Here is a 25,007-nt window from a genome sequence, read left to right as displayed (position 1 = left end):
TAAAGGGCAAAATGAGATTAATTCCTAATGGACTCAAGGTAGATAATAGTGAACATTGAGGGTAAGAAGTTTATTGTGCATTAGGCCAGGTCTTGATTTCAGTGGATGAGGAGGTCTAGGGTTGTAAGAAAGGGTGCCAGTCCCAGGGTTTCCAGATCAGTTTTGACCACTGGTGGGGAGGCATCAAGGCTCCTCCCTGACAAGCGTGACTGGAGCTGAGGGTGTTCTGGAGAACCTGGCATTACTCTCCACACACAGGCCTCACCGAGGCTAACAGTGGATGGCAAGTACGCTCCCGCAAAGCCAAATTGACTAACAAAGCTGGGCACCTGTCCACCTACCTGCTTGTGGTTTGGAGTCTGAACGTTTTCCCACTATAGTTAAATAGACTTCACAGCTAGCTGGGTTGTATTGAGAACCCTTTATGGAGGAGAAGTGCCACTGGCAATCAATCAAAAGCCGAAGTCTATAGTACCAGGGAATTGTTTAAATAAAGCCCTTGGGCAGTGGCCACAGGAAAATAAAATCTTGCAGTGAAAGGCCATGGGCCTTGGGTTTTCCTTTATGCCCCAGGGGCTGAATTTCCCTTGCCTCCCCAAATTCCAGGTTGAGGTGACATTGTGAAATGATTCATTGTTTGGTTTCAGGGATTCTTTCTGCAGGTGGCAAATAGCTGCATCTGAGGATGTTGCAGTGCCCTATGTTTACTGTTCATGCTAACTTGGCTGTGCTGTCAACGTGCCTATAATTCCTTGTGCTCTATGGGGGAGAAATACATAGGTGGATGGGCAGTGAGATGACAAGTAGAAATATCAGGCAGGCTATGCTGACAAGCTGCAAGTAGGAGGAGAGCTGATGGAGAATTCTGACAGGCACAGGAGAGAGAGAAGTGATAGAGAATTAATTCCCTAAGGAACAATGAGCACACTAGGAAAACATACCCCACTGAAACAACAGCTCTTAGTTCTGAAGACAATTTTCAATTAAGTCCTCAAATGCTTTGTGTTAAGAGTTGGTGGATTGGCTTATTCCCCATTGCTATCTGCAAAGAACCTTCAAACACCCACATCTCCATCTGTTCCATTAATAAATTAACTTAAATCCGTAAAATTAGCAAAGAAATGGAGCAACTGGACAGTGATAAGTGACCAGAATTCATTCCTGTAGTTGCTTTCATGAGAGCCTCTAAAGGGGTGAGAGCTGAAGATTCAAAGGCATTTTCAAGGATAAAATTTACTTTGAGCTTCCTTTTATTTAAGTATCTGAAATAGCAGTAAAAGAGGAGGATCAGAGAAGTTGGTCACATTATCTCTCCTTGCCATACTCAAAAGGAAACTGCTAGGACTCCAACTCCAGGCTGGCCCAAAGGCAGTTTTACAGTGGGCAATGCAGTCTTACTGGAAATCCTTACAGGAAACCCCTGGTCACTTTCTCTTTCTCTTTAAGCAGATAGGAATGATTGTGCATCCAGACGGAGCTGCACTTGCCGTGTTGTGTAGCCTGGGTCTTGGGAGCCAGGGCGTTGGGATGAAGGCCAGAGCCAAATAATACTCCCTGTGGGGCCCCTCTGTTTTTCACAGAAGGGGATGTCGTGCCACTCTCCCCAATAGAGAAGGAACCTTGGTTCTGTTGTGTCCTGCAAAGACGTGGAATAAAATTAACAGAGGAGAAACGATTGCAGGATTTGCCAAAAGACGGCTCTTTGGTGATCCTGTCAAGAGAAGATTTAATAGAGTGGTAAGGACCCAAGCAGATGGGAGTGGATCGAAAAGTATGGAAAAGGAAGAATTGGAGAATGCAAAGATAAACAGCAACAGAGATGTTTGACTATTAAAAACGAGGAGACATGAAGCAATCACTTGGACAGGAAAGAGGAAGGGGCTGTGGGTGAGGGAAGGTTAAGATGAGATGTTGAGGTTTGTTTGCATGTGGATGGGAGTGATCCAGGAGGCAGAATGGGAAAAAGTGGTGATGGGAGGGGAGGAGGACAACACTGGGGTTGGAATCCATGAGAAGACAGAGGAAGAACAACTGACGATGAAGAAGGAAAGAAGAAAAGGAGACAGTGAGGGAAATTAGCTGTTCCAGTTCCCCAACAGCTAAAGCACTGCAAGGCTGTTGATAAGCTGTGACTGATGTTCATACACACGGAGCTCTTCGTTGTTGATCTGGGCTTGATAGATGTTTAATTCTATCTCTCATATTTGCAAACCTTCCATTTGTTACCCAAATTTTGATTTTTTTAAAATGGGGAGAGGGTTGTCAAAAAAATGATGCCCTTTGTGACAAACTATTTGTTATAAACTCATCATTTCTTATGGAACAATATTTTGCAGTTTGAATTTTCTAAGAGCGTGTGAACACAATTGGGCAGGGAGAACATCATCTCTAAAAACTCATGCATTATCCTCTTAAGATGTTAATGTTCCATTTCCAGTTGAACAAATAAACCTCTACAACTTGGATTCAACTAGTCCTAATGAGTATGAGTGCCAGGACAGAAAATAAAGAACCTACTTTTGATTGCAGAAAGCATCTTTCACAAGGAAAAAAAAATTCATTATTTAAAAATTGCTCCATTAATGTGCCACGAACAAAGGACGTTTAGCTTGAAAAGAACAAACAACTTTTATTTTTGAACACTTTATTTTCAATGGGATTATAAACAAGATCTTCATGGAAGTCTTCAAAGAGACAGAGCACCAAGATGAAATACAGAGCTGCTTTGGTCCTCTTTTTGCTTACCAGAGTCAGTTTGGGTTCGCTTCCTTAACGCAGTTGCCAGTTGTTTAGTGGTTCTGCTGCCATTGTAGTTGAGTGGGGGAAATGGAAAGAGGTATATGTATGCTTTCCTCCTGCATAGTTTGCAATGAAAAGGAGGGTTCAAGCAACTGGGAGAATGTTTCACCACCAAGTTAAGAGACGTTTGAAGAAAAACACCTACGATGGCAGGGAAAAAGTCCATTTGAGCATGGTTACGTAAGATGGTGACTGAAAAGATGAATGAACCACATATTAAACTGGCAGTGAGGGTGAGTTTGCTTCTCTTTCCTAGGCCATTCTATTTCCTGATGTAGCAAATGTAAGGTTAATGCTGAAGCTATGTTACATTTTTAGAGAATATATACAATCATACATATACAAGTATGCATGCATATACGTATTTGCATGTGTCATGGAGAGAGATCCATCCTGTAAGAGACCTGTAGTCTAATGTTGAGACCTGTGGTTTGGAGAAGGTTGAGGAGAATTTTTCCATTATTAATATGGAGCCAGTCCAACTTGACACCAGATAATCAATCATAGTTTGTAGGTGCTCCAGTGGCTAAAAGGAACATGCAGCGTTGTTTGGCTCAACCTGGCAGCCAGGGAAATGCATGCCCTTTACCCTTGGGGTGAAAAGCTAGTTCTTAAGCAGAAATGATATCCTCATCCAGAATTGCCCTTGCATAACCACAATGGAGCACATATTCTCCAAATATGAATCAACTCTTCCCACACCTACTCACATAGCCTTCTCTCTTATTCCTTCTATATGATTCCCTCCAATTTGGTTCATGCCCCTTCTTTAGTAAACTCCAACTACAAATGTAAAGGAAACAGCTGTCCCCTGCCAATATTCCCATAGGTTTAGGAAATGTGTTCACATATTGTGTGAACTGCGAGTGACTCAAGACTGTGAAAATCCCAAGGCTGTTGAAGGTGCTTCATTCCTGAGAAAGGAGACACACCATGATATTCTCATGCCAGCTCTTTTTTTTAACTTTTTTTATTGTATAGTATAACATACATACAAAGCAAAGAAATAAAAAAGCAGTGGTTTTTAAATCACTTTTCAACAAGTAGTTACAGGACAGATCCCAGAGTTTGTCATGGGCTACCATACCATCCTCTTAGATTTTTCCTTCTAGCTGCTCTGGAACACAGGAGGCCAGAGGGCTTAAATATTTTTTTATCATCACAATTAACTTTTTTCTTCTTTGTTTTTGGGGAAATTAACATATCTACAAAAAAGCTATAAATTTCAAAGCACAACACCACAATTAGTTGTAGAACATATTTCAGAGTTGGACACGGGTTACATTTGTTAAATCCTATCTTCTCTGTTATACTCCTTCTCTTTAAATAACATAATAACATAATAAAAGCAATACATTTCAAAGTACATCACAACAATTAGTTGTAGAACAGATTTCAGAGTCTGGGTTACGATTCCACAAGTTTAGGTTTTTCTAGCTGCTTTAAAATATTGGAGACTAAAAGAGATATCAGTTTAATGATTCAACAGTCATCTTCATTTGCTAAATCCTACCTTACCTGTAAAACTCCACCACCACCTTTGATCTTTCTACACCTCTTTTTAGGGGTGTTCAGGCTATGGCAATTCTAAACTTTTCATATTGGAAGGTTCTGTCACTAATTTGAAGTAGGGAGATGTAACTATCTGATGTTCTGGAGAGGCTGGGCTAAATTTCAGGGCTTATCCAGACTAGGGACCCATCTGGAGGTTGTAGGTTTCTCTTATACCAGCTCTTTGTAGACCAGTCAAGGAAGATGTGTTTTCTGGTTATTCCCATATATTTACAAATCAATGTATGAAGGAACTGTCAAATTCAATCTGACAAATTGTTAGTTTAATTACATAATAAAAAAAGGATAATTTATTGTTTTACCATATCCTCTAAAAACTTCTTTCCTTTTTTTTTTTAACTTTGAAAACAAATTTTAAAATTTGTGGCAATTCTAATCATCTTCTCTTCTCTCCTTCTCTGTCCAAACTACCTTGACTTCCTGCTGGAGTCAGTAAGGTGACATGGAGCACTCGGAGGTCAGAAGAAGTTGGGAGTCAGAAGAAGTTGGGCCCTGAGTTTGACTAATAAACCTACGAGTTTAAGTAAGGGAGAGAGGTTGAAAGCAAGCAGGATGTTCTGGTTTGCTAGCTGCCGGAATGCATCACACCAGAAACGGATTGGCTTTTAATAAAAGGGGATTTATTTTGTTGGTTCTTCAGAAGAAAGGCAGCTAACTTTCCACTGAGGTTCTTTCTTACGTGGAAGGCACAAGATAGTCTCTGCTGGTCTTCTCTCCAGGCCCCTGGGTTCCAACAACTTTCCCTGGAGTGACTTCTTTCTGCATCTCCAAAGTCCTGGGCTGAGCTGCTAGTGCTGAGATGAGGAATGCCGAGCTGCTTAGGCTGTGCTACGTTGCGTTCTCTCATTTAAGCACCAGCCAATTAAGTCAAAGATCACTCATTACAGCAGACATGCCTCCTAGCCGACTGCAGATGTAATTAGCAACAAATGAGGTTCACGTACCATTGGCTTATGATCACAGCAACAAGATTAGGTATGCTCACCTGGCCAAGTTGACAACTGAATCTAACTAACACACAGGAAGAGGCACCAGACAGCAGTTTAGTCAATAACAATAACAGATCAAAACAAAGGGTGTGTCAAATAAAGTGTGCAGATGTCAAGACCAGCACACATACACAACCAGATCCATAGCAATCCATGAGGATCTTCATGTCCAACTTCATGCCCCAGCAGGATCCCAGACTGGGTTGCACATGAAATCCCACTACAAAGAACACCCCATGGGAAGGGCTGGGTTGAAAGTAAGCCTCAACCCTTCCCACCCAGCACCCATCTCCGCAGGTTCCAGCCCCCCACCACTTCTCCTGAAGGGAAAACCCCTTGTCCTCAGTCAACAGTGCCTGAAACAAGAGTCAAGCTGGGCTTGTCCATGTGTCATCTCTTGGTTCCTTGACACACATCAATTTCTATTGCTATTTTCTTCAAGATCTCCATGGTTAGAACCTGGGCCTCTTTGCCCTGAAATCCATTCCCACCTTTTCCTGGCTCTGCTGATTACCCACCTCTTTGCATTTTCCAGACTCCCCCATCACCTGGCCCTTCGGAAGCTCTAACTGCCAGGAACCTGGAGCAGGCAGAGGGGGGAAGCACTTCTGGCTGCAACCACCTCTTCTCCTCCTCAGGGACTTCTAGCTCCTCCTGACAATCCCCTGAGGGCCCAGTTTCTGCATGGTGATGCTGGCCACTGGACTTGACTGCATACCCCCCCCCCCCCTTTGTTCCTCTCCCCTTTCCCTGGCACTAACCTTTTGTTTGCCTCAAAGTCGGCTTTGCAGCATTTCCATCTTCCTTGGACCCAATTAACATCAATAGATCCCTCTCATCTAAATACTTGCGTGCCAAGTATCTAAATGACCTCGTTCTCTGACCTCGAGGTTAGACCCCAATGTGCCCTCCCATTGAGTACCCTTCATCTTGACTGTCACTGCTGCAGACCTCTTCCAGAGGCCCACAGCACATAGTCTTCCCAAGAACCTCAGCCCCCCAAATGCAGTCGGCACAGTCTCTCCCAAGCTTTACTTCTATCCTTTGTGTACAAACCTAAAGAAATAGTCAACGCTAGCTGGCGCTTGTGGAATGAGTTTACAAATGCATTGGTCCTATGCTCTGGCACCAAGAGTGTCACAGATATGCTCTCATTCAATCTTCACAATAGTGCTGGAGGGAGATGCTGACCTTATTGTCTCTTGCAGATACCAAGAGGAAATAGCCAACCCCTCCCGCAGGCCTGTTTTCACTATTCTATAACAGGTCAACGGACGTCAACTTCCTCTTCTTCGCACAGGGTTTCCCCCTCTCTTCCCTACTCTCATTCAAGTCAAATGCATTTCTTTCTAGGCCCTTTTCTCTGTACAACTTTCTAAGGCGACCTCAGAGTTCCCCTACTCTGAACTTCAAGAGCCGTGGTTCACAAACTTATTTTGCCTGGCAATACGTTCAACATCTAGTCAATGGTCTGCTCAACTTTCCTGGGAATGACAACCAGACATAGGTGCCCCTTTGAGGACAGAGGTGGTTACCCCACTCTCCCTGGAGGAGACATCAGGGCACTGAGGGGCTGTGCAGAGTAAAATCTTAAAACCATTTTTTGAGGGCACAAATTCCCTAGCCCAAAATGCTATAACCAGGGGTTTGTGAAGTGTGTCACCAGTAATTTGTTCCTAATTATTCTTCAAGTATAGAGGTTTGAAAGTGATTTACTCTGTCAACCTTCCCTTCCTCCCTTTTAAAAAAAGCCTATTATAAATTAGAAATGATGTCTTGTGTGTGCATTTGTCTTATTTTGTGAAGTCAGAGACCATGCCCTTCTCTTGTCTCCTCCCATACCTTCTCCAGGCCTGGGCATTGCAGGTCCTACCAGGTACTCATTGCTTTCTTGGAAAAGGACAACTATAGTCTTATTAAAGTGACTACTTCTTGCTTTTATCTGCCCAACATCCACCCCCTTTGTTTGGTCATAGCACACCTCCATCCACTTTGGGGGATTTCCTTTCTCTCTTGTAAATTCAGGGATGGCTGCCTAAACCCAGCCAAGAAATTCTCATGTCATCTAAACCAGGTCGGTTGAACTCTCTCACATAGACAATGTACAGCTGGATCGGAAAACTGTAATTCTCATCAGACTTGTCAGATAATTCCTTCTCTCTTGACCCTGGAATGGGCTTGAGTCCTGTCTCTTTCTGAACCTGGTCTACTCTTCTTTCAGTTCTTTAAGTGGCCCATTCTCATTCTGATAAATTATTTTTTCCATAAGTTATTACCAAAGAAACTTTCCTGTTTCTTACAACCAAAGAACCCTGGTAATCAAACTAAATACCTTAGACAAGTAAGTTTTAGGTGTCCCATCAGAGATATATCTTCTCCTAAAGTGAGAAGAACAAATAAATGCCAGAATCCAGCTTGCTTTAATCAAACATATATACATATTTTTTTGCCATGGTCAGAATCCAGGTCTCCAGCATGGCAGGCAAGAAGTCTGCCACTGCAGCACCATTGCCCACTCTAATCGAGTATATTTTATAGTGTCATCCCAGGAAATTGTTGGGGAATGGAAGCAGTGCACGACCACCATTTTAGCAGTGTGTGACCTGCACAACAATAGGTGGCTGCCTGGAAATTCCCCTCTCTTACTGAAGGCAGAGTGGATTTTACCCAATTTCAGTGGTTCAGATCCACAGGTGAGCAGCCCCAGGGCAGCTGCAGAATAGAGTAGGTCCAAAATGCCTAGACCAGGTGTAAGCAACTAATTTGACTGAATTTGGGGTTCACACCTTGTTTGAAGACCACTCTGAGTAAGAAATCTCTAAAGCTAGTAGATTATAATTGTCTTGTTACAATAGCATTGAGAAGGCCTATGGGGCCCTGGTACCTTCCATCAACAATTTGGCAGCTGATGGATTTTCCTTCTGGAGCCCTCTTTCCTTACTCAGCCCCCAAGATCACTATATACAGTTGGGCCTGATGACTTGGCAAACTGGGATTACCTTGGGACATTGAATTAATATAAAGGCAAGTTCTCCCCAAAAGATTCTTTCACTAACCAGCAAAGCATGTCGAGTGGTGGTCATTAGTTGACATGAGACCAGAATCTGTTCTGCTTTACTCAAGTTAATGAGGCCATGGCTCAGAGCAGAAAAGATAAGCAAATCCTATAGAAGGACTTGTCCTTTCACTAAAGCTGGGCACACAGGAAGGGGAGAGAGCATGTTTTCTGAGCAACTCAAGGAAGCTCCTGGCCTGTGGGTCTTTCACCAGTCTGTAACCAGAAGCCACAGGGATTAGGTCATTTGGAAAATTCTGCTGCATTACCAGAGGGAACTTGTCTGTTGATGGCATCTGGGTCAGTCATGAACTTGCCTAGTCTCTCTAATGGTGCCTTTTTATGCCATTAAGTCTGCAAATGAGTCTATTTCCACTCAGACAGGATGGTCCATTCGTATGGTCAACATGTCTTGTTTCAGGCCGAGCTTCTCATGCATGAAGTACACTGTCTTTCCTTTGAGGAGTTTACTGCTTCAGTAACCTTTATAGATGACAAAAAACCTTTTTAATCCACCACGCTGCTGCTTTCCTAAGTGGTTTCTTCTCTGACTGGCATCATTGAATGAACTTTCTCTTTTAACAGGCACTATTAAGACATACTCTGTTTCATATTGAATCAAAGCTGTTCTCTTTTAGTCATCTTGACTTTAAGTTTTGATTAAGTGACAATACATGTGTTTATGAAGGATGATCCCATGAATATATATCAAGCATGACTACAGTACCTCAACGTAAATGCAGAATTCAGTTCATGTGTCCTTGCTCTCAGATCCTGGACGTGAACAATTGGGGGTTAAATGCATGAACAGTAAGCCCTGCAAAATTCCTCCTTTGGCTCTGAGGACCAGACATTGGATGATGTATCATGCAACTTTCAGATTATTTCTTCATATGTTTTGGTGGGCAATGTTTAGTATTTGCAATGAGGCCTTTATTCTAAGCCCTTCTTTAACGTGAAAAGATTTGTGGGTTTTTTTTTTTAAGACCTGGGACAGAATGGAGGAAACATCTATGAATACTAAAAGGGACTATGCTTTTTGCTTGTGGTCCATTACCACCAGCAACCAACACTCCTTAGAAGGGTGTGTTGTGAAGGATGCTAACATCTTTTTGAAAATTTGTTCAAACTATTCAGATTTGTGGCCTGGCCTTACCATTCACTCCTTGTGTAACTTTGAACAGGTCACCTCATTTATCCAAGATGACACACATCATGCAGCTAACAGGAAGTCCAAGTAACAGAGTATGTATAAAAGAACGTCATAAATTTTAAAGTGCTATGGATAGGTTATTTTTAATATTTTCATTTAGATACCACATTAATCAAGAGGAACTGATACATTATCTCTCAAATGGATTTCTCTTCACTAACACTTTTTAATGTTTAAGTTTGAAATAATTTTAAACTTAGAGCAAAGTTGGAAAATAATACAGAAGCGCTACATACAACTCCAGTGTACCCCGACCCAGATACCCAGGTTTACCAACTACTAACATTTTGCCATTTTGTTATATCATTCACTCTCTTTACTTCCTGAGCATTTGAAGATAGCTTGCAGACATCATGCTTTCCTAAAACTTAACACTTACCTGCCTATTTCCTGAGAACAAAGACACTCACCATGTAACCACCTTAATAAGGTTATCAAGTTCAAGAAATTTAACACCGATATAAAGCATACAGTCCATATTCCAATTTTTCCGGTTGTCCTAGAAATGTCCTTTTGGGCTTTTCCCCTCCATTATTAGATCCAGTCCAGGATCAAGAATTGCATTTAGTTGTCATTTTCTTCCCTTTTGCCTTCTCTTCTCTTCCTTCTCTCTCCTCCCAACTCTCTCCTCATTACAGAAACATATATGCAGCATAAACTTCCCCATCTCTACCACTCCCAAGTATACAGTTCAGTCACACTACTCACTTCACAATGTTGTGTTAACCTTACCACCATTCATTACCAAAACTTCTCCTTCACCCCAAACAGTAACATTGCAACTTTTATGCATTCACTGTTCATTTCCCTTCCCTCCTCCTCCTGGTAACTTGTACTTTATTCTCTGTGAATGTGCATATTATCGTTATTTCATATAAGTGAGAGCATATAGTATTTGTCTTTTTGTGTCTAGCTTATCTCACTCAACATGATGTCTTCAAGGTTCATCTATATTGTAGAGTGTTTCAGAACTCCTTTCCTCTTTATGCCTGAATAATATTCCATTATGTATATATATGGAATATTGTTTTGTTTATCCATTCATCTCTTGATGGACATCAAACTACTGGGTAGTTTCCAGCCTTTGGCTATTATGCATAATGCCACCAAGAACATCGATGCAAAAATATCTTTTTGAGTCCTTGCTTTCAATTCTTTTGAGTCTATACCTAGAAGTTGGATTGCCAGGTCATGGTAGTTCTATGTTTAAATTTTTGAGTAACTGCCAAACTGTTTTCCATAGCAGCTGCACCACCTTCCATTCCCACCATCAGTGTAGGAGGGTTCCTATTTCTCTGCATCCTCACCAGCCCTTGATAGTTTACATTATTTTAATAATAGCCATCCCAGCGGATGTGAGGTGTCAGCTCATTATGGTTTTGATTTGTGTTTCCCTAATGTGTCATGATGGTGAGCATCTTTTCATGTGTTTTTGGGAATTTGCATATCTTCTTTGGAGACATGTATATACAAGTCCTTTGTCCATGTTTTGAGTCATTTGCCTTTTTGTTGTTCACTAACACTTTTGATGAACTTCTGGAGGCCAGCACCTGTGTTAGGTATTTGATGTTTGCCGCTTACTTTTCTGTCACAACCAAGATAGGCATTATGATCCCCATTTAAAAATTCGGGACTCTCATGACCTGAGGGGGAAAGTAAGTCACTCATGGCCACATAACTTATTTATAAATGAGGGAGTTGCAATCGAACTCTATCCTGTCTCACACCCACGCCTGAGATTTTTGCTTTTATTTGCCCTTCCATTTTTTAAAAGAAAAGCATGTCCTCCAGATGTGGAAACAGCTGTCTCTTTAAGCATCTTGTGATCCTTTTGGATTTGATGATCGGTGCTTGAGAAAGCATTAGCCTGTCATTTCATTAGCTCAGAAAGGTAAACAAACAAAAAGGCACCCTTTGACAATATTAAGGATAATACTGCCATGATAATGAAGGCGACATGATCAAAAGCAACTATACTATCAAAAAAATTATCACTTTTAACAACAAATTGAAACTAATTAGACTTTGAACAGAAATCAAACAAAAATGCATGAAGGCTCAATTTTCCATCAGCTGACAGCCTGACCTTTTTTAGAAGTGGGAATAAAAATTATTTTTAATTAACATGACTAATCATTTCCTGTCATTTTGAAGTAATTGGCTTTGTCTACAAGGAAGTATTGTGGGACGCTGCTCCCTACTCCATGGCTAGTTACAGCTGGCATAGTTACCCACAGAGAAAACTGGAAGAATGGTCCACTTTGGCTTGGGTTCCCCGATCTCAGAATGGTCATAGGGAGAAAGCTTACAGTCTCATTTGCCTTTTCTTTTCCTTTCTTTCTTTCTTTTTATTTTGCTTTTCCCTAAGCTAAAAAGAGCTTGCAATGTACTTAACCATAATTTTGATTTACTTATTCCCCCTATTTGGACATTTTGCTTTTGATTGTTTTAGAGTGTTTTCCATTACAAACAATGCTGTTTGTAACAGTATAACATTCCTGAACATGCGTCTCTGTCCACATGGCAGATGTTTCTTGGGTATACACCAAAAAGTGGAATTAATTAAGATGTTCACATTTGAAATTTTTATAGATATTGCCATATTGTCCTCAAAAAAAACATGTGTAAACTTATACTCCTACCAGCATTGTAAAGGTTATCCACACCCTGACACTTTTACCAATACTAAATATTATCAAACATTCAGATTTGCCTCAACCTAGTATGTGAGAAATGGTGTCTCCTTAATGCTTCAATTTCATCATCCTGATTACTCATAAGGTTGAGTATATTTTCATAGTGTCTTGGCCACTTGGATCTCTTTTTCTGTGAACTGTTTATATCTTTTGTTCATATTTCTGTGCATTCTCTTTTGTTCCTGGCACCCGCCTCAAGGGAACCAACTTCTAGTTGACCAGAATCTCTAACTGAGAACATGATTTAAGGATAATGCATTTGAGAGCAGCCATATCTAGATTTAAATTCTAGTTGTTCCCATTACTAGGAATGTGAAAGCAGCAAATTATGCACTTGTGCTGATTATAATAAACTCCAAGGGCTGCTGCAACAAAGTAGCAGCTTAAAACAACAGAAATTTATTCTCTTACAGTTCTGAGGCCAGAAGTCTAGCATCAAGGTGTCAGGCAGGCCCTGTTCTCTCTGATGGACTGATGGGAGGAATCCTTTGCCTCTTCCTAGTTTCTGGTGGTGGTATTACATGGCTTAAAGTTGTATAGGTCCAACCTCTGCCTCTGTCTTCACATGGCTGTCTCTCCTATGTGCCTCTGTCCTCATCTGCATTCTTCTTTCTCTGTCTTTAGCTGTGTGTCTCTCCTTTTCTTATAAGGATATCAGTCATATTTGGTAAGTGCCTGCCCTAATCCAGTGTGACCTCATATTAGCTAATTATATCAGCAACACCCTTATTTCCAAATAAGTTCACATCCTATGGTATTGCTTTAGTTTCCGAGGTTGCTCAAGCAAATACCATAAAATGGGCTGGCTTAAACAATGGGAATGTATTAGTGTACAGTTTTGAGGCTAAAAGAAAGTCCATATCAAGGTGATGCTTTCTCTCCAAAGACTGGTGCTCTGGGGCTGGCTCCTGGCCATCCTTGGCTCCAGCACACAGAAATGCACATGGTGGCATCTGCTGGTATCTCCTTCCTGCTTCCATTGATGTCCTGCCTTTTGCTTCCTGTAGCTTTTTCTCTCTGTGTCTAAATTTCATTCTTCTTATAAAAGATTTCAGTAATAAGATTAAGACCCATCCTGATGCAGTGGGTCACACCTTAACTGAAGCAGTCTTATCAAGAGGTACTATTTACAGTAGTCTCACACCCACAGGAATGGATTTTAAATTTAAGAACATGTTTTTTGGGGTACATACAGCTTCAAACTACCACAGGTATGGAGTTAGGACTTCAGCATATCGTTTTTAGGGGACACAAGTCAATCCATAACACTGATCTGCTTTCATGTCTGTGGTGATAATAAAGCCTCTCCTGCAAAGTGTGTGTATGTGTGTGTGGGAGTGGGTAAGGTGAATAGATATGTGAGATGACCATCAGGCCATTTTGATCTACCCAATGGAGTTATTAATTCTTCTCAATTTTATGCCCCATTCTTGTTAGGCTCCAATTTTGGGCTCTTGGGCTCATTGATTTATGGTTTATCCTATATCGCCAGCAATGAAGACAGATGACTCATATTTTCAGTAAATCCTAGAGCTAAAGCTGAAGCAGTTTGGTCTATGTGTAATTACTTATTTCTCTACATGGATTCTGAATTAAACATCTGGTTGATCCTCTGATGCCAATGTATTTGCATTTGCATGTCTCCTCCCTATCCACCTGCCCACCGCACTGTGCTCTGCTGTCTGAGTGTCATGCTGGTACAAGCCTGTCCGCTTAGCTTGACTCCTCATCCACCTTCTCACTTTGCTCTTTTATGGGTGGAGCCAACACTTGAACCGAAGATTTTCAGATTGCCATGCTCCTAACGAGTGCTAACACCTCTATAAGCACCTCTCCTGGGTCTGACTTTGATGAAGTTACTTAACCTCCCTGAGTCTTACCTTCTTATCAGTCCATGGAAATAATAATTCAGAACTCTCAGTTATTGTGGAGATTCAAATGAGAGTCTCAAGTTTTCCCTTCGTCTTTCTATCATACTCACAAACCATTTCAAAACAAGTTTTTTGTTTGTTTGTTTTGTTATACTTTGCTAGTATAGCAGATCCTCAACACAGCTGAGGTTTTATTAAAATTGAGCAGGCATTTTGCTGGCTTCCTTCTAAGAAATACAACAAGAAGTAAAGTTAAAATGATGATGGATAATTCTATGAAAACTGAAGTGATGTTTGCTAAACATAGCCTCCCATTATGGCTCTAGCTGAATGTGAAATGAACTGTTAAAAATTATAAATTCACTAAAAAAGTTGTCTCTATAGTAATTACTGGGATTTGGGGAATGAAATTTTATGAAGATTATTGATTTTATAGGAAAACATATTCCTGGGCTAGATGAGAGATTTCCCCAATCCCACTGGCCAGCCTTTTGCATGTCATTGCATCTTTGTCCGTAAAATGGGGAGTGCCATGGCCTAGGAGAAGGGAGTCTTGACTATAAAATGTTAAACAAAGAAACAAAACCAATTGTAGGCTCCAGAGAGGTGGGTGAAATCTGACTAATGAAAGTTTTACCCGCTATCCGAGGAGCGAGGAGAGGTTGGCACCATTCTTTTGTACAAGAAAAAATGACATTCTAAATAATGGAAGGGAAAGTGGCCACTGGGGCAGGCTGATTTTCTAGGAAACTTGAGAGAGATGGAGTGACTGGGAGAACTGCTACAGGAAGACAGCTGAGTAATCCTTTTTGTCTTCTATTCTCTGTCTCACAGAGATTTTAAGATTTGGAAACTGAGGTAGCTTAACCAGCTCTCAGGAAAACAGCCAGTTTGCTTAAAAATTAACAGCACCCATTTTGCACTAGATTCTCCTGTTACTTTGGTGGCTCTCAACCAGACAAAAACTGTCAAAGGGAAGTCAAGAAAACAAATTTTGAGGAGTCCTACTTTGCTTAATTTCACACTAGAGAATAAAGGTCTTCCTTTTTCAGTCAAGCAAGATTTTTTTTTTTCTGAATTAATTTGACTTTAGGGTCACATTCTAGCTAAAATGTTTGTTAATGATCTGTGAGCTTGAAAGTGTTTAAACTATGAATGAGCCTTATTGGATCCCTGCTCCTTATGTTTTCTTCTTGTCTTCCTGTCTCACTCTCAAGCTGTCCTGAAGTCTTTGTGTGTGCGCACGCGTGTGCATGCATGCGTTTGTGTGTATTTTAATTGCAGTTTCTTTCCAGCTGGAATCCAGCCTTACTTTTCACTTGGTGGAAAGCATCCACAAATATGTTGTAGAGGATGTGCTAATTAATGGATGTCCAAACATCTGGGGAGAAACAAGCAAAGTTACATTTAGCACACAATAAACAAATACAGAAAGGGCGGACAGTTTGAGCTCATCATAGAGACTGCTTGGAGGATTGTATTGTGTACTCTCTCTGCACCTGTTTATTAGCACAGCTTCATTTGGAAGGGAAGATGATTTTGTTTCATACTCTGTGTGTCCTAAGTTACAGCCCAATTCCGTACATTTAAATCCTCCTATATGCCGTAGGGAGGGCTTCTTAGGGAGAGGAGGGCCGATGATTCTGTTGGCAATCACAGACAGCCCAAGAGGTAAAATTTAGTGCTAAAGCTTTTCTCTGTTCCTTGTGTGTGTGCCAATGCACACAAACGTAGTACAGTGCTGTTTCAACCCTGAACCTTTCAGTCAGCCTGAAACTACTCTTTCTGGTTCCAATTTCCCCCTGCTATTATGAGCTCTCCAGACCATGCACCAGCAAATCTACAAAAACAACAACAAGGTGGGCCGCGGTGGCTCAGCGGGCAAAGTGCTTGCCTGCTATGCCGGAGGACCTCGGTTCGATTCCCGGCCCCAGCCCATGTAACAAAAACGGAGAAACAGAATACAATAAAACAAGAAAATGTTTAAAAATGTTTCCCTTTCTTCCTTCCTTCCTTCCTTCTATCCTTCCTTCCTTCTCTCTGTCTTTCCTTTAAAAAAAAAAAAAAAAAAAAAAAAACAACAATAAAAAATAATTAGACCTAGCATTAATTGGACACATACTAGGTCCCAGCCCCTCTTCTGAGTCTTGTATATGTATTAAGCATTTCCACCTTGCAATAATCTTATGAGCTAGGTACAGTCACTTTCTCCATTTCATAGAGGAGAAAAAAACTAAGAGCCAGAGAGATTATGTAACTTGTTCAGCATCTGCCAGCACTTTATGGCATGGCCACTCTTCGTACTTGTAGCCTCAAGCTTTTCTTGCTAATGGACAACTTTTGATACGGAGGCCTCCTGACTGCGGATTCCCTCTCTCACTTTGATCTTGCTTCTGTCACTTTCAACTTTTTACCACACTCTAGCTCTTCACTCTTGGGCCTCTGGCTAGAACTCTGGTTTATATTTAACACAAGAACCTTGCCATTGTGTGGTACCTAGGTTTTTACCTGTGCTAGTGGGCTCTGAACTCAAACCCTGAGGCCTGCACCCCTACATGCCTGCTCCATTCTCTAGAAAGAGGGAGGATCCCTGCCTCTTCCATTCTCATGCAAATATTTCAGAAATTATAAAGAGGAGATCACCAAGTGTGCACATGCTCGGCCACCACCGACTCTGGAATTACTATTTTCCAAAACTTTGTTGGCTCCTCCTCCCCTATTGGTTCTCTAATTGTGGCAGGGCCCCCAGCTCTAGTCCACGCCCTCAGTTCACTAGGCCTGTGACTTAAATATTGCCTAGTTATTACACCTGTCAAGTATTTATCTTCAGCCACGACCCCTCCCTGGAAACAAAACTGGTATAGCTAACTGTTTACTTGATTCCTCCCTCCCCGGCACTGGGAAGACTAAATAGTTGTGCTGTGCAAAGAAGTGTTCAGCAGAAAGTGCTGGAAGCTTTAACATCCAGCTCAAGTTCTGATGGACAAGCCATCTGTCAGCCTGGGTTTGCCCTTGGAGAAGAAAAGGGCACCATTAACATCACAAAAGGCCCTAACTTCCTACCAACTGGGTATTCCTGGAGCTGTGTCCTCCAAGAAAGACCCCACTTCTTACTTTGTAACAAAGACAAATTAGCCTGAAACCTCTTCTATCATTCTGGAGAAACCTCTCTGGGAGCAGGACCCTGGTTGTTCTTGTTTATCATTATTCCCAGCACCCAGAACAGAGTCTGACATATAGGAGATGGTCAGTACTATTGGGAAATAAATGACTGAACGAATAGTTTCTCTTCCAAAACCTATCACTCTGCTTTAGCTAAATCCAACAATAACAGGACCATAGAGAAGGCAAAACTTTGGAATCAAAGTTTATTCATTCAAAAATTATTAATTGAGCATAACAATAATAACCGAATTTATTAAACGCTCATTTTGTGGCAGACACATTTAAATTTAATCTTCATAAAAACTCTGTAAGGAAAGTACTGCTCTTATGTCCATTTTATAGATGAAGATACTGAGACATACGGGGTATATAACTAGGGCAACGTCTCGTGGCTACCAGAGTTGTAAGCAGAGCAGGGAAAGTACATTGTATATTTGAGGAAAGACATGGGGAAACAGGAAGATTCAGGATTGAAAAGCTGGCTAGGAATGCATGGGTTGGGATAAGGCTGAAGACCGATATTAATTCACATAGCTCCAGGATGGCATTTGAGGTCTTTCAAAAGGGTAACCATATAATTTATTACTTACAGTAGGTTTTTTTTTTGTTATATTGAATCAACTCAACCGGCCTCAGTTGGCTTCATCTGAGCCGAGTGGGGCAGCTGCACTCTCTATCTATCTCCCTCTCTTTACTTGGGTTGTGTGGGCGCTTGTTGCACTGACCCACGTGCTCTGATCTTACTCATGTGTTTTCCACTTTTCAGATTGTCTTCACCCACCTGCTGTCTTGGAAAGAACATCGTAGATCTATATTGAATTGGATTGATTATCTACTGACAATTCTGATCCTGAATGATCTTGTTCAGGAGGAACAAAAGCATGATATGGTGTCCTGGTGCCCTTTGTCAACATTTTATCTTCTGAGTATATCAACTTGGAATATTCCCAGTTCCTTCTTCCTAACCGTTATGGCACTGCTGTCACTCACTGCACTCATCCATATGTTACAATCCCCCAGCGCATTACCATCATTACTCTCAACAAAAAGTCATCCTTTAGAACAAATAAAAATGAAAAAAATAAAATATTTTATACTTTCCTTCATTCGTTACTTCCCTGATGCTCTTCTTCTCTTTGTGTAGATTCAAGTTTCTGACCTGCTACATTTTCCTTCTGTCCAAAGAAAATCTTTTAAAACATCTTGTTGGGCAGGTCTGCTGGTGATGAGTTCCCCAGTTTGTATTTATCTGAGAAAGTTAGTATTTCTCCCCCACTTCTGATAGATGATTTTGAAGGATATAGAATTCTAAGTGGCTTTTTCTTCTGGCACGTTAAATATTTTATTCCACTCTTTTCTTGCTTGCCTGGTTTCTGACAAGAAGGCCGCTATAATTGTTTTACAACTTCTTCTATAGTTGTGGTGCATTATTTTTCTGGCTTCTTGCAAGTTATCTTCCTTGTTTTTGGTTTTGTGCAGTTTGATATGAAAGGCCTACATTTTGTTCTCTTTAAAATTTATTCTGGTTAATGTTCTCTGAGCTTCCCAGATTTGTGGTTTGGTGTCTGTCATTCCTTTAGGAAAGTTTTCTACCATTATTCTTTCAAATACATCTCTTCCATTCTGTTTTTCCTCTCCTTCTGTTATCCAATGATGTATATGTTATATATTTTGAAATTGTGCCATAGCTCACAAATGTTCTGTTCTGTTCCACAACACTCTTACTATATTTTCTCTTTGCTTTTCAGTTTGGGATGTGTCTATTGATATGTCTTCAAGTTCGCTGATTCTCCCCTCAGCTGGGACCAGTCTACCAACGAGTATATCAAAAGGGTTCTTTATTCTGTTACAGTGTTTTTAAATTTCTACTTTTTCCTCTTAATTCTTTCTTAGGGTTTCTATCTCACTGCTTACTTTATCCACATATCCTGTCCTGATATCTCCTTTTTTCATTAGAATCTTTAACACATTCATCATAGTTATTTTAAATTCTCTGTCTAATAATTCCTACATTTGTGTCATATCTGAATCTGGCCCTTATGCAGTCTCTGCAGTCTGTTGTTTTGTTATTCCCCCTTTCATTTGCATGCCTTGCAGTTTTTGTTGAAAGCTGGATCTGATGCATTGGGTAACAGAACTGAGATATATAGGCCTTTGGTAAAGGTTTTAACTTAATCTTGTTAGGAGTTGGAGTTTGTTTAATGTTTGCTATAGTAAAGGTGACAGAGGACTCATATTCTGCCTGTTTTGTCTCCCCTCTTCACTTTGTCTTCCCCAAGTGCTCCTCTAAGAAAGCCTGTGTCTTTGGCTTTTGTGCTGTAACTTACTGCTATTGTCCTGGAGTGATGATAAGGCATGGGAAAGGAGAACAGTTTTTAATCTTAGAATTAAATCTCAGTCTCTTATTGTACCTGTTTCCCTGGCCAGTGACCTTCATTGTTTCTTCTTTTATAGACACCCCTTTCCTTTGGGGAGCAGGGAAGGCTGGGGGGGGGGGGAGTGAATGTGCCCCATGGCTATGGAAAAGACTCTGCTAAACTGCCTTCCTCTAGAAAGCATGTTTTTATTTGGGGAAGGCTCTGGGCTGGGCGTATTTCACAAGAATTACCCTTCCTCTCTTCCTGTCAGTGTCAGGAGGGGTCTTTCTCAGCTCTTCACCCTGTGAACTTGGTTGGGTCCCTGGAGGTGAAGGCCAGGCACGTGCAGGGGCCCCTGTGAGATAGCAGCCTTTAAATGTTTCTCATCTTCATGTCCACACTCATCCACACTCATCCTCCAGCAATTCATCAAACTTAGCACTGAAGTGCGTCTCCCAATTTATACCCCTCTTTAGGGCAGCAGATCTTAGCCATGACTCTGAGGTCACCTACCTCTCCAGATTTCAGGCTAGCAGTTTGGCCTATCAATTCGTTATCCTAATGAGAACAAGAAAAATCATCAGTTTTCCATGTGTCCATCTTTCTTCTGTTGTAAAGGTAGGAGGGGTAACTTGTCAGGGCTGACATTGAAATTCCCTTTATTTTCTTTTGAAGAAATTACAGGACCCCACATTCTGCCATCCTCACAGGGAAGGTGTCCGGCGCTGTTCCGTCTGGCTTCCGATTATCCCCGCCGCCGAGGGAGGGAAGGAAAAGGAAACAGGCACGGACACAATACTCACAGTCGATTCGAGTGCTAATCTTTACTGGGGTTAAGCTTTCATTCCCGAATACAGTTTCCACACAGGGAGAAACCCCGTGGGGGACAACCTCCTTGCGGCCGTCAGGCACGGCTCTCTGCGGGTTGTCTCCTCTCCCCGTCCGGGTAACGCCTTTATATACAAAATCCAAACCCAATGGGCTAACGCCACGTATACAAGGGTGATTGGTAGACAGGGTTGGCGGGCGCGTACGTCATACGCGGAGGCAGGATGCGGGCGCCATCTTGGCTCACTCGATGGGCGGGGGGAACTCTAGGGCAGGCTGCGGCGTGTCCACTAGGCCAAACCCAGAAAGCGGCTCTCTACATCTCCCCCTTTTTGTTTTTATAAGAGGCATGGTCCGTAGACCGTATTCTTGTACCCAGTGTCTCTATTGATGATGGTGCTCCCGTGGGCCTGAGTGGCTCACAACATAGTTTGGTGCTTTGGGGAGTCTGGACTAGGCTCGCGTCATCACACGACGGAGCCTCTGGCACCGACCAGAATGCTCACCTCATATAGAGACCGGAGAGTCCGTGAACTGGATACCACGTGACTCCTCCCTGCAGTGCTCTGCCTTGCAACTGGGTCAAGCGGGGATCCTGAGAGCGACAGCCAGGGCAACGAAAGCGCTGCGGAGGCCTCTGTGCAATGGCTAGAGCCAAGTCCAGTCTGGTCAGGACTGTGACCGCGGCTCCACCGTCGAGGCGGCTAGGCGCGCAAAATTAACAGCCTCTGGCGTCTGCTATATACGGGTAGTGGCCAGGGAGTCCGCAACAAACCTTGCCGACAAGAGCTTTGCCCCAGGTGATTCAGATGAGCCATCCATCTGGGAGGGATGCACACAGGTATTCGAATGGGATGACATAGCTAACATGGTGGAGACACGCAGCTGCTGTTGAGACTGGAACAATCGTTCCAGCAGACATTTGATCACCACTAGCCCCACCAGCAACCCGAAAAATAAAAGAACCCAGGTGGTCAAGTTAGGCCATGAGAACCAGGAGGTGAGTCCATTCCACAAACCCTGGATTACATCCCCGAGACTAGACAGGTCAAACGCAACGGGTTTTAACTGAATGTCCCCTATCTTATCAAGACTCGTTTCTATCTGCTAGGAGAGATTACGGAATGTCGGGAGACAAGCATTCTGCAGCCAGGCTTTAACGCTGGCAGAGGTTTTGGTCACATTGGCTCTGACCTGGGCGACACAGAGTTCAAAGACAATCCAGCGAGCGCCACATATCTCCTGGACCACCCTCCAGAGTCCGTCTATTTCAAGTCCCAGTTCATCTATTTCAGACTGGAGCTGTAATATCGCTTGGGAGTTTAAGTCAATTTGTTGACTCTGGGCCCGCAGTGCGTCTCGAGTAGCATTGGCTAAGTTGTTGACAGCTTCCATCGTCAGGGCGATCTGGTCCGAGGTCCAGGCGTGGAGGACCGCGTCTCCAACTGCAGGGATGAACAAAGAGGCAGCAAGGCCCCCCGCGCGCAGCAGCCAATTTTTTACATTCCTTTTAGTCCTGGAAGGCACTACAGGGTTAGAGAATTGAAAGTTTTTTGTAGAGATAGCTTGAGTGACTGGGCCAACCCAATCAGACGTATTAACGGGGACCCAGACATAGCTGGGGCGGTAAACCAGAATGGCGAAGACAGGATACCCGCTCCAGCATCCTGATAAAGTACAAGGGGTGGCAGAACAATTAAAGGTAGGGTTCATGGAGAGTAGAAAGGCAAAAGGAGGTTGCACGCAGGTCTCCCTGTGCAGAGAAAAGGAACAGTTAGTACTATCATGTTTCCCTACGTCGAGGAGGGAGCACTCAGTTGCATTCCCAACTGCGTCCGTGGAAGTGTTGGCGATGGTGCCATTCAGAAGGTTGAGATACCGCAGGTCGACACATGCCCCTAGGGGATTACAAATCATTTGTTGTGCCCAAATCTGGACCTTGGAGGTGAAGGGGTTAGTAAAGGCGTGACGACATTGGACGAGGTCAGCCCACTGAGCTCCCTCTGAGTAGTTCAGCAAGGGCTTGATGGAGTAGGCGTGAGGGTCGGTGGACCAAACCCACCAGTCATCACCTAGGCGGCGTGGGCGAGGCGAGGACATGCACCGGTGCCACTGAAACTCCTGCATCATGGTTACCTGAAAAAGGTCATGCTCACATGGGGGGAAGAGGGGGTCGGGAGCGTCCCAGTCTTCAGCACACGAACACACGACGGGTCGGAACCCTGTAAGATTGAGGCATCGCTTCGTCTCGTTTTTTTCCAGTAAGCCTTGACAAGAAAGGGAAAGATCGGTCGCATTGAGGAACTCAAGCAGCACACCTGAAGGCACACGACCACAACCTGTAGGACAAGTCTGGTTAGACCGAGTGGAACAGTTAGCAATGGAGAGGTTGGCAAAAGAGAAAATGAGTGTATCATCGGTAAGCGGAAAGGTCTCATTAAAGGTGAAAATTGACACGTTTCGACTAAAACCCATATGAGTAAGACCGGGCGTATAGGTGCGTGTATAGAATCGGGGGGACATGGGGGAACCCTGTCTGATTCTGGGCGTGGGCGCCCTTGCCCAGTAACATGTCGGCATTCCATCCACCACGCCTTACTGCCGCGTTTCTTGCTGCCTGCTCTTCTGCTAATTCCTCAAACCACGCCTTCCAGTCGATATATCGACCTGGGGGCAAGCAGGCGCGAGCAAGCTGATATATGTCTGCAGGCGTATGGTGTAGGGCAGAGAGGTTCTCGACCATGTTTAGGGTAAAAGGGGCATTTGGGCCGTATTGGTGAACAGCCTGTCTTAATTCTTTCAGAACCTTATAATCATAACCCTCATATTGATTATTACCGGAGGGATTGATAATGACTGGGTACATGGCGGCTGGCTGACTAGCGCTCAGTGCGCTAAAGGGATTCCATTTCCAGAAATGCCTCCTTCTGCTAACCAACGGTGGATGATCTTGGGGGCCTGCGTACGCGGGCGGCGGAGGTAGGCAGAGCGGCCCCTCCTCCGACCAGCACTCGGGGAATTCCGGGTTCCCTTCCGGGTTTTGTAACCGAGGGTCATGGAGGTTACCCGAGCCGGCCACTAGGGGGAGTCCGCTGCGGGGATCAAAGGCGGAGGCATTAAAACTCCTCCCCGGAAGCTTTCGCGCGGTTGTGGGCGCTGGTGGGGCAGAGGGCTGTGAGGGCTTCTCTAGATCAATCAGTGGGGGCTCATCTGGTCCTTCGCTCTCACAATGCTCTGACTCTGAGTCAGAAGTATCTGAGCTAGCATCCGGCTCCAGTGGCTTGCCCTTACACAAGCCGCTCGTGGAGGATGCTGACCGGGACTCTCGTAATGCTTCTCGGGCTTGTTCTAAGTCAAGGGTCGGACCGAGGCCCGTCGCGGCCTCTGCCTCAAGACACGCGCGGACGGTTTCCCATATGGGGACTAAGATTGGGTCCATGCATAAGCCCGTCCTACGCGCCCGATCGATATCGTGACCGAGCTTTATCCAACAAGACAAGGTAAGACCTCCAGTGTGCTTAAACCAGGGAGCAAAGGTGGCTACATCCTCAAGAAATCGCAGGAGGGAGCTTTTTCGCACTAAAATGCCTCTCTGCTTCAACAGTGTCTTCAAGGGAGATAATAGGGGTGAACTTTCAGACTGCCCTATTCTTGCAGTCGGCGCTAGCTTCAAGCGTGCTCGATGACGTCTATCGAGCCCTTCCCCCGGGGCGGCCTGAGAATCCACGGGCCCTAACCCTCACGTAATAAAGAAGCACTCACCCCTTCACGGTGATCAGGCGCGAAGGCCGGCCGGAGTCCGTGCACGGTGCTGGAAAAGGTTCCCCGTACGGGCCACCACTTGTCCGGCGCTGTTCCGTCTGGCTTCCGATTATCCCCGCCGCCGAGGGAGGGAAGGAAAAGGAAACAGGCACGGACACAATACTCACAGTCGATTCGAGTGCTAATCTTTACTGGGGTTAAGCTTTCATTCCCGAATACAGTTTCCACACAGGGAGAAACCCCGTGGGGGACAACCTCCTTGCGGCCGTCAGGCACGGCTCTCTGCGGGTTGTCTCCTCTCCCCGTCCGGGTAACGCCTTTATATACAAAATCCAAACCCAATGGGCTAGCGCCACGTATACAAGGGTGATTGGTAGACAGGGTTGGCGGGCGCGTACGTCATATGCGGAGGCAGGATGCGGGCGCCATCTTGGCTCACTCGATGGGCGGGGGGAACTCTAGGGCAGGCTGCGGCGTGTCCACTAGGCCAAACCCGGAAAGCGGCTCTCTACAGGAAGGGTTAAGAGATGATTTTCATTTTAAAGGAAACTATAAATGACATTATAGGAGAGTTCTACTCCGGGCTCTCTTTCTTTCAAGCCTGTGGCTGGAGAATTGAATCCATAACTTTTCTTAACTTGGTTTTACCCTGGAGATATCTCATTTTAATCAGATACTTGAGAACAGAACAGTAGGGACT

The 25,007-nt window shown here is 43.5% G+C and overlaps 1 protein-coding gene across 1 annotated transcript; it reads right to left on the bottom strand.

The window, feature by feature from the left end:
- Positions 1–21,236: 21,236 nt before the first annotated feature.
- LOC143652497 (uncharacterized) lies at positions 21,237–24,644 on the bottom strand. Its single transcript, XM_077124140.1, has 2 exons — positions 24,308–24,644; positions 21,237–22,884 (listed from the first exon to the last, which is right to left on the bottom strand). Exon 2 carries the CDS (start codon positions 22,673–22,675, stop codon positions 21,653–21,655), a length of 1,023 nt encoding a protein of 340 aa, XP_076980255.1. The 5' UTR covers positions 22,676–22,884; positions 24,308–24,644; the 3' UTR covers positions 21,237–21,652.
- Between the last annotated feature and the right edge of the window lie 363 nt (positions 24,645–25,007).

The sequence above is a fragment of the Tamandua tetradactyla genome, chromosome 12 (genome assembly GCF_023851605.1).
Source record: "Tamandua tetradactyla isolate mTamTet1 chromosome 12, mTamTet1.pri, whole genome shotgun sequence".
In the NCBI taxonomy this organism is placed as follows: domain Eukaryota; kingdom Metazoa; phylum Chordata; class Mammalia; order Pilosa; family Myrmecophagidae; genus Tamandua; species Tamandua tetradactyla.
This window is presented reverse-complemented; position numbering and strand designations above follow the sequence as displayed.

Bases quoted from the DNA above. Each gene is read 5' to 3' on its own strand.
- LOC143652497 (XM_077124140.1), bottom strand. From the start codon at position 22,675: ATGATGCAGGAGTTTCAGTGGCACCGGTGCATGTCCTCGCCTCGCCCA.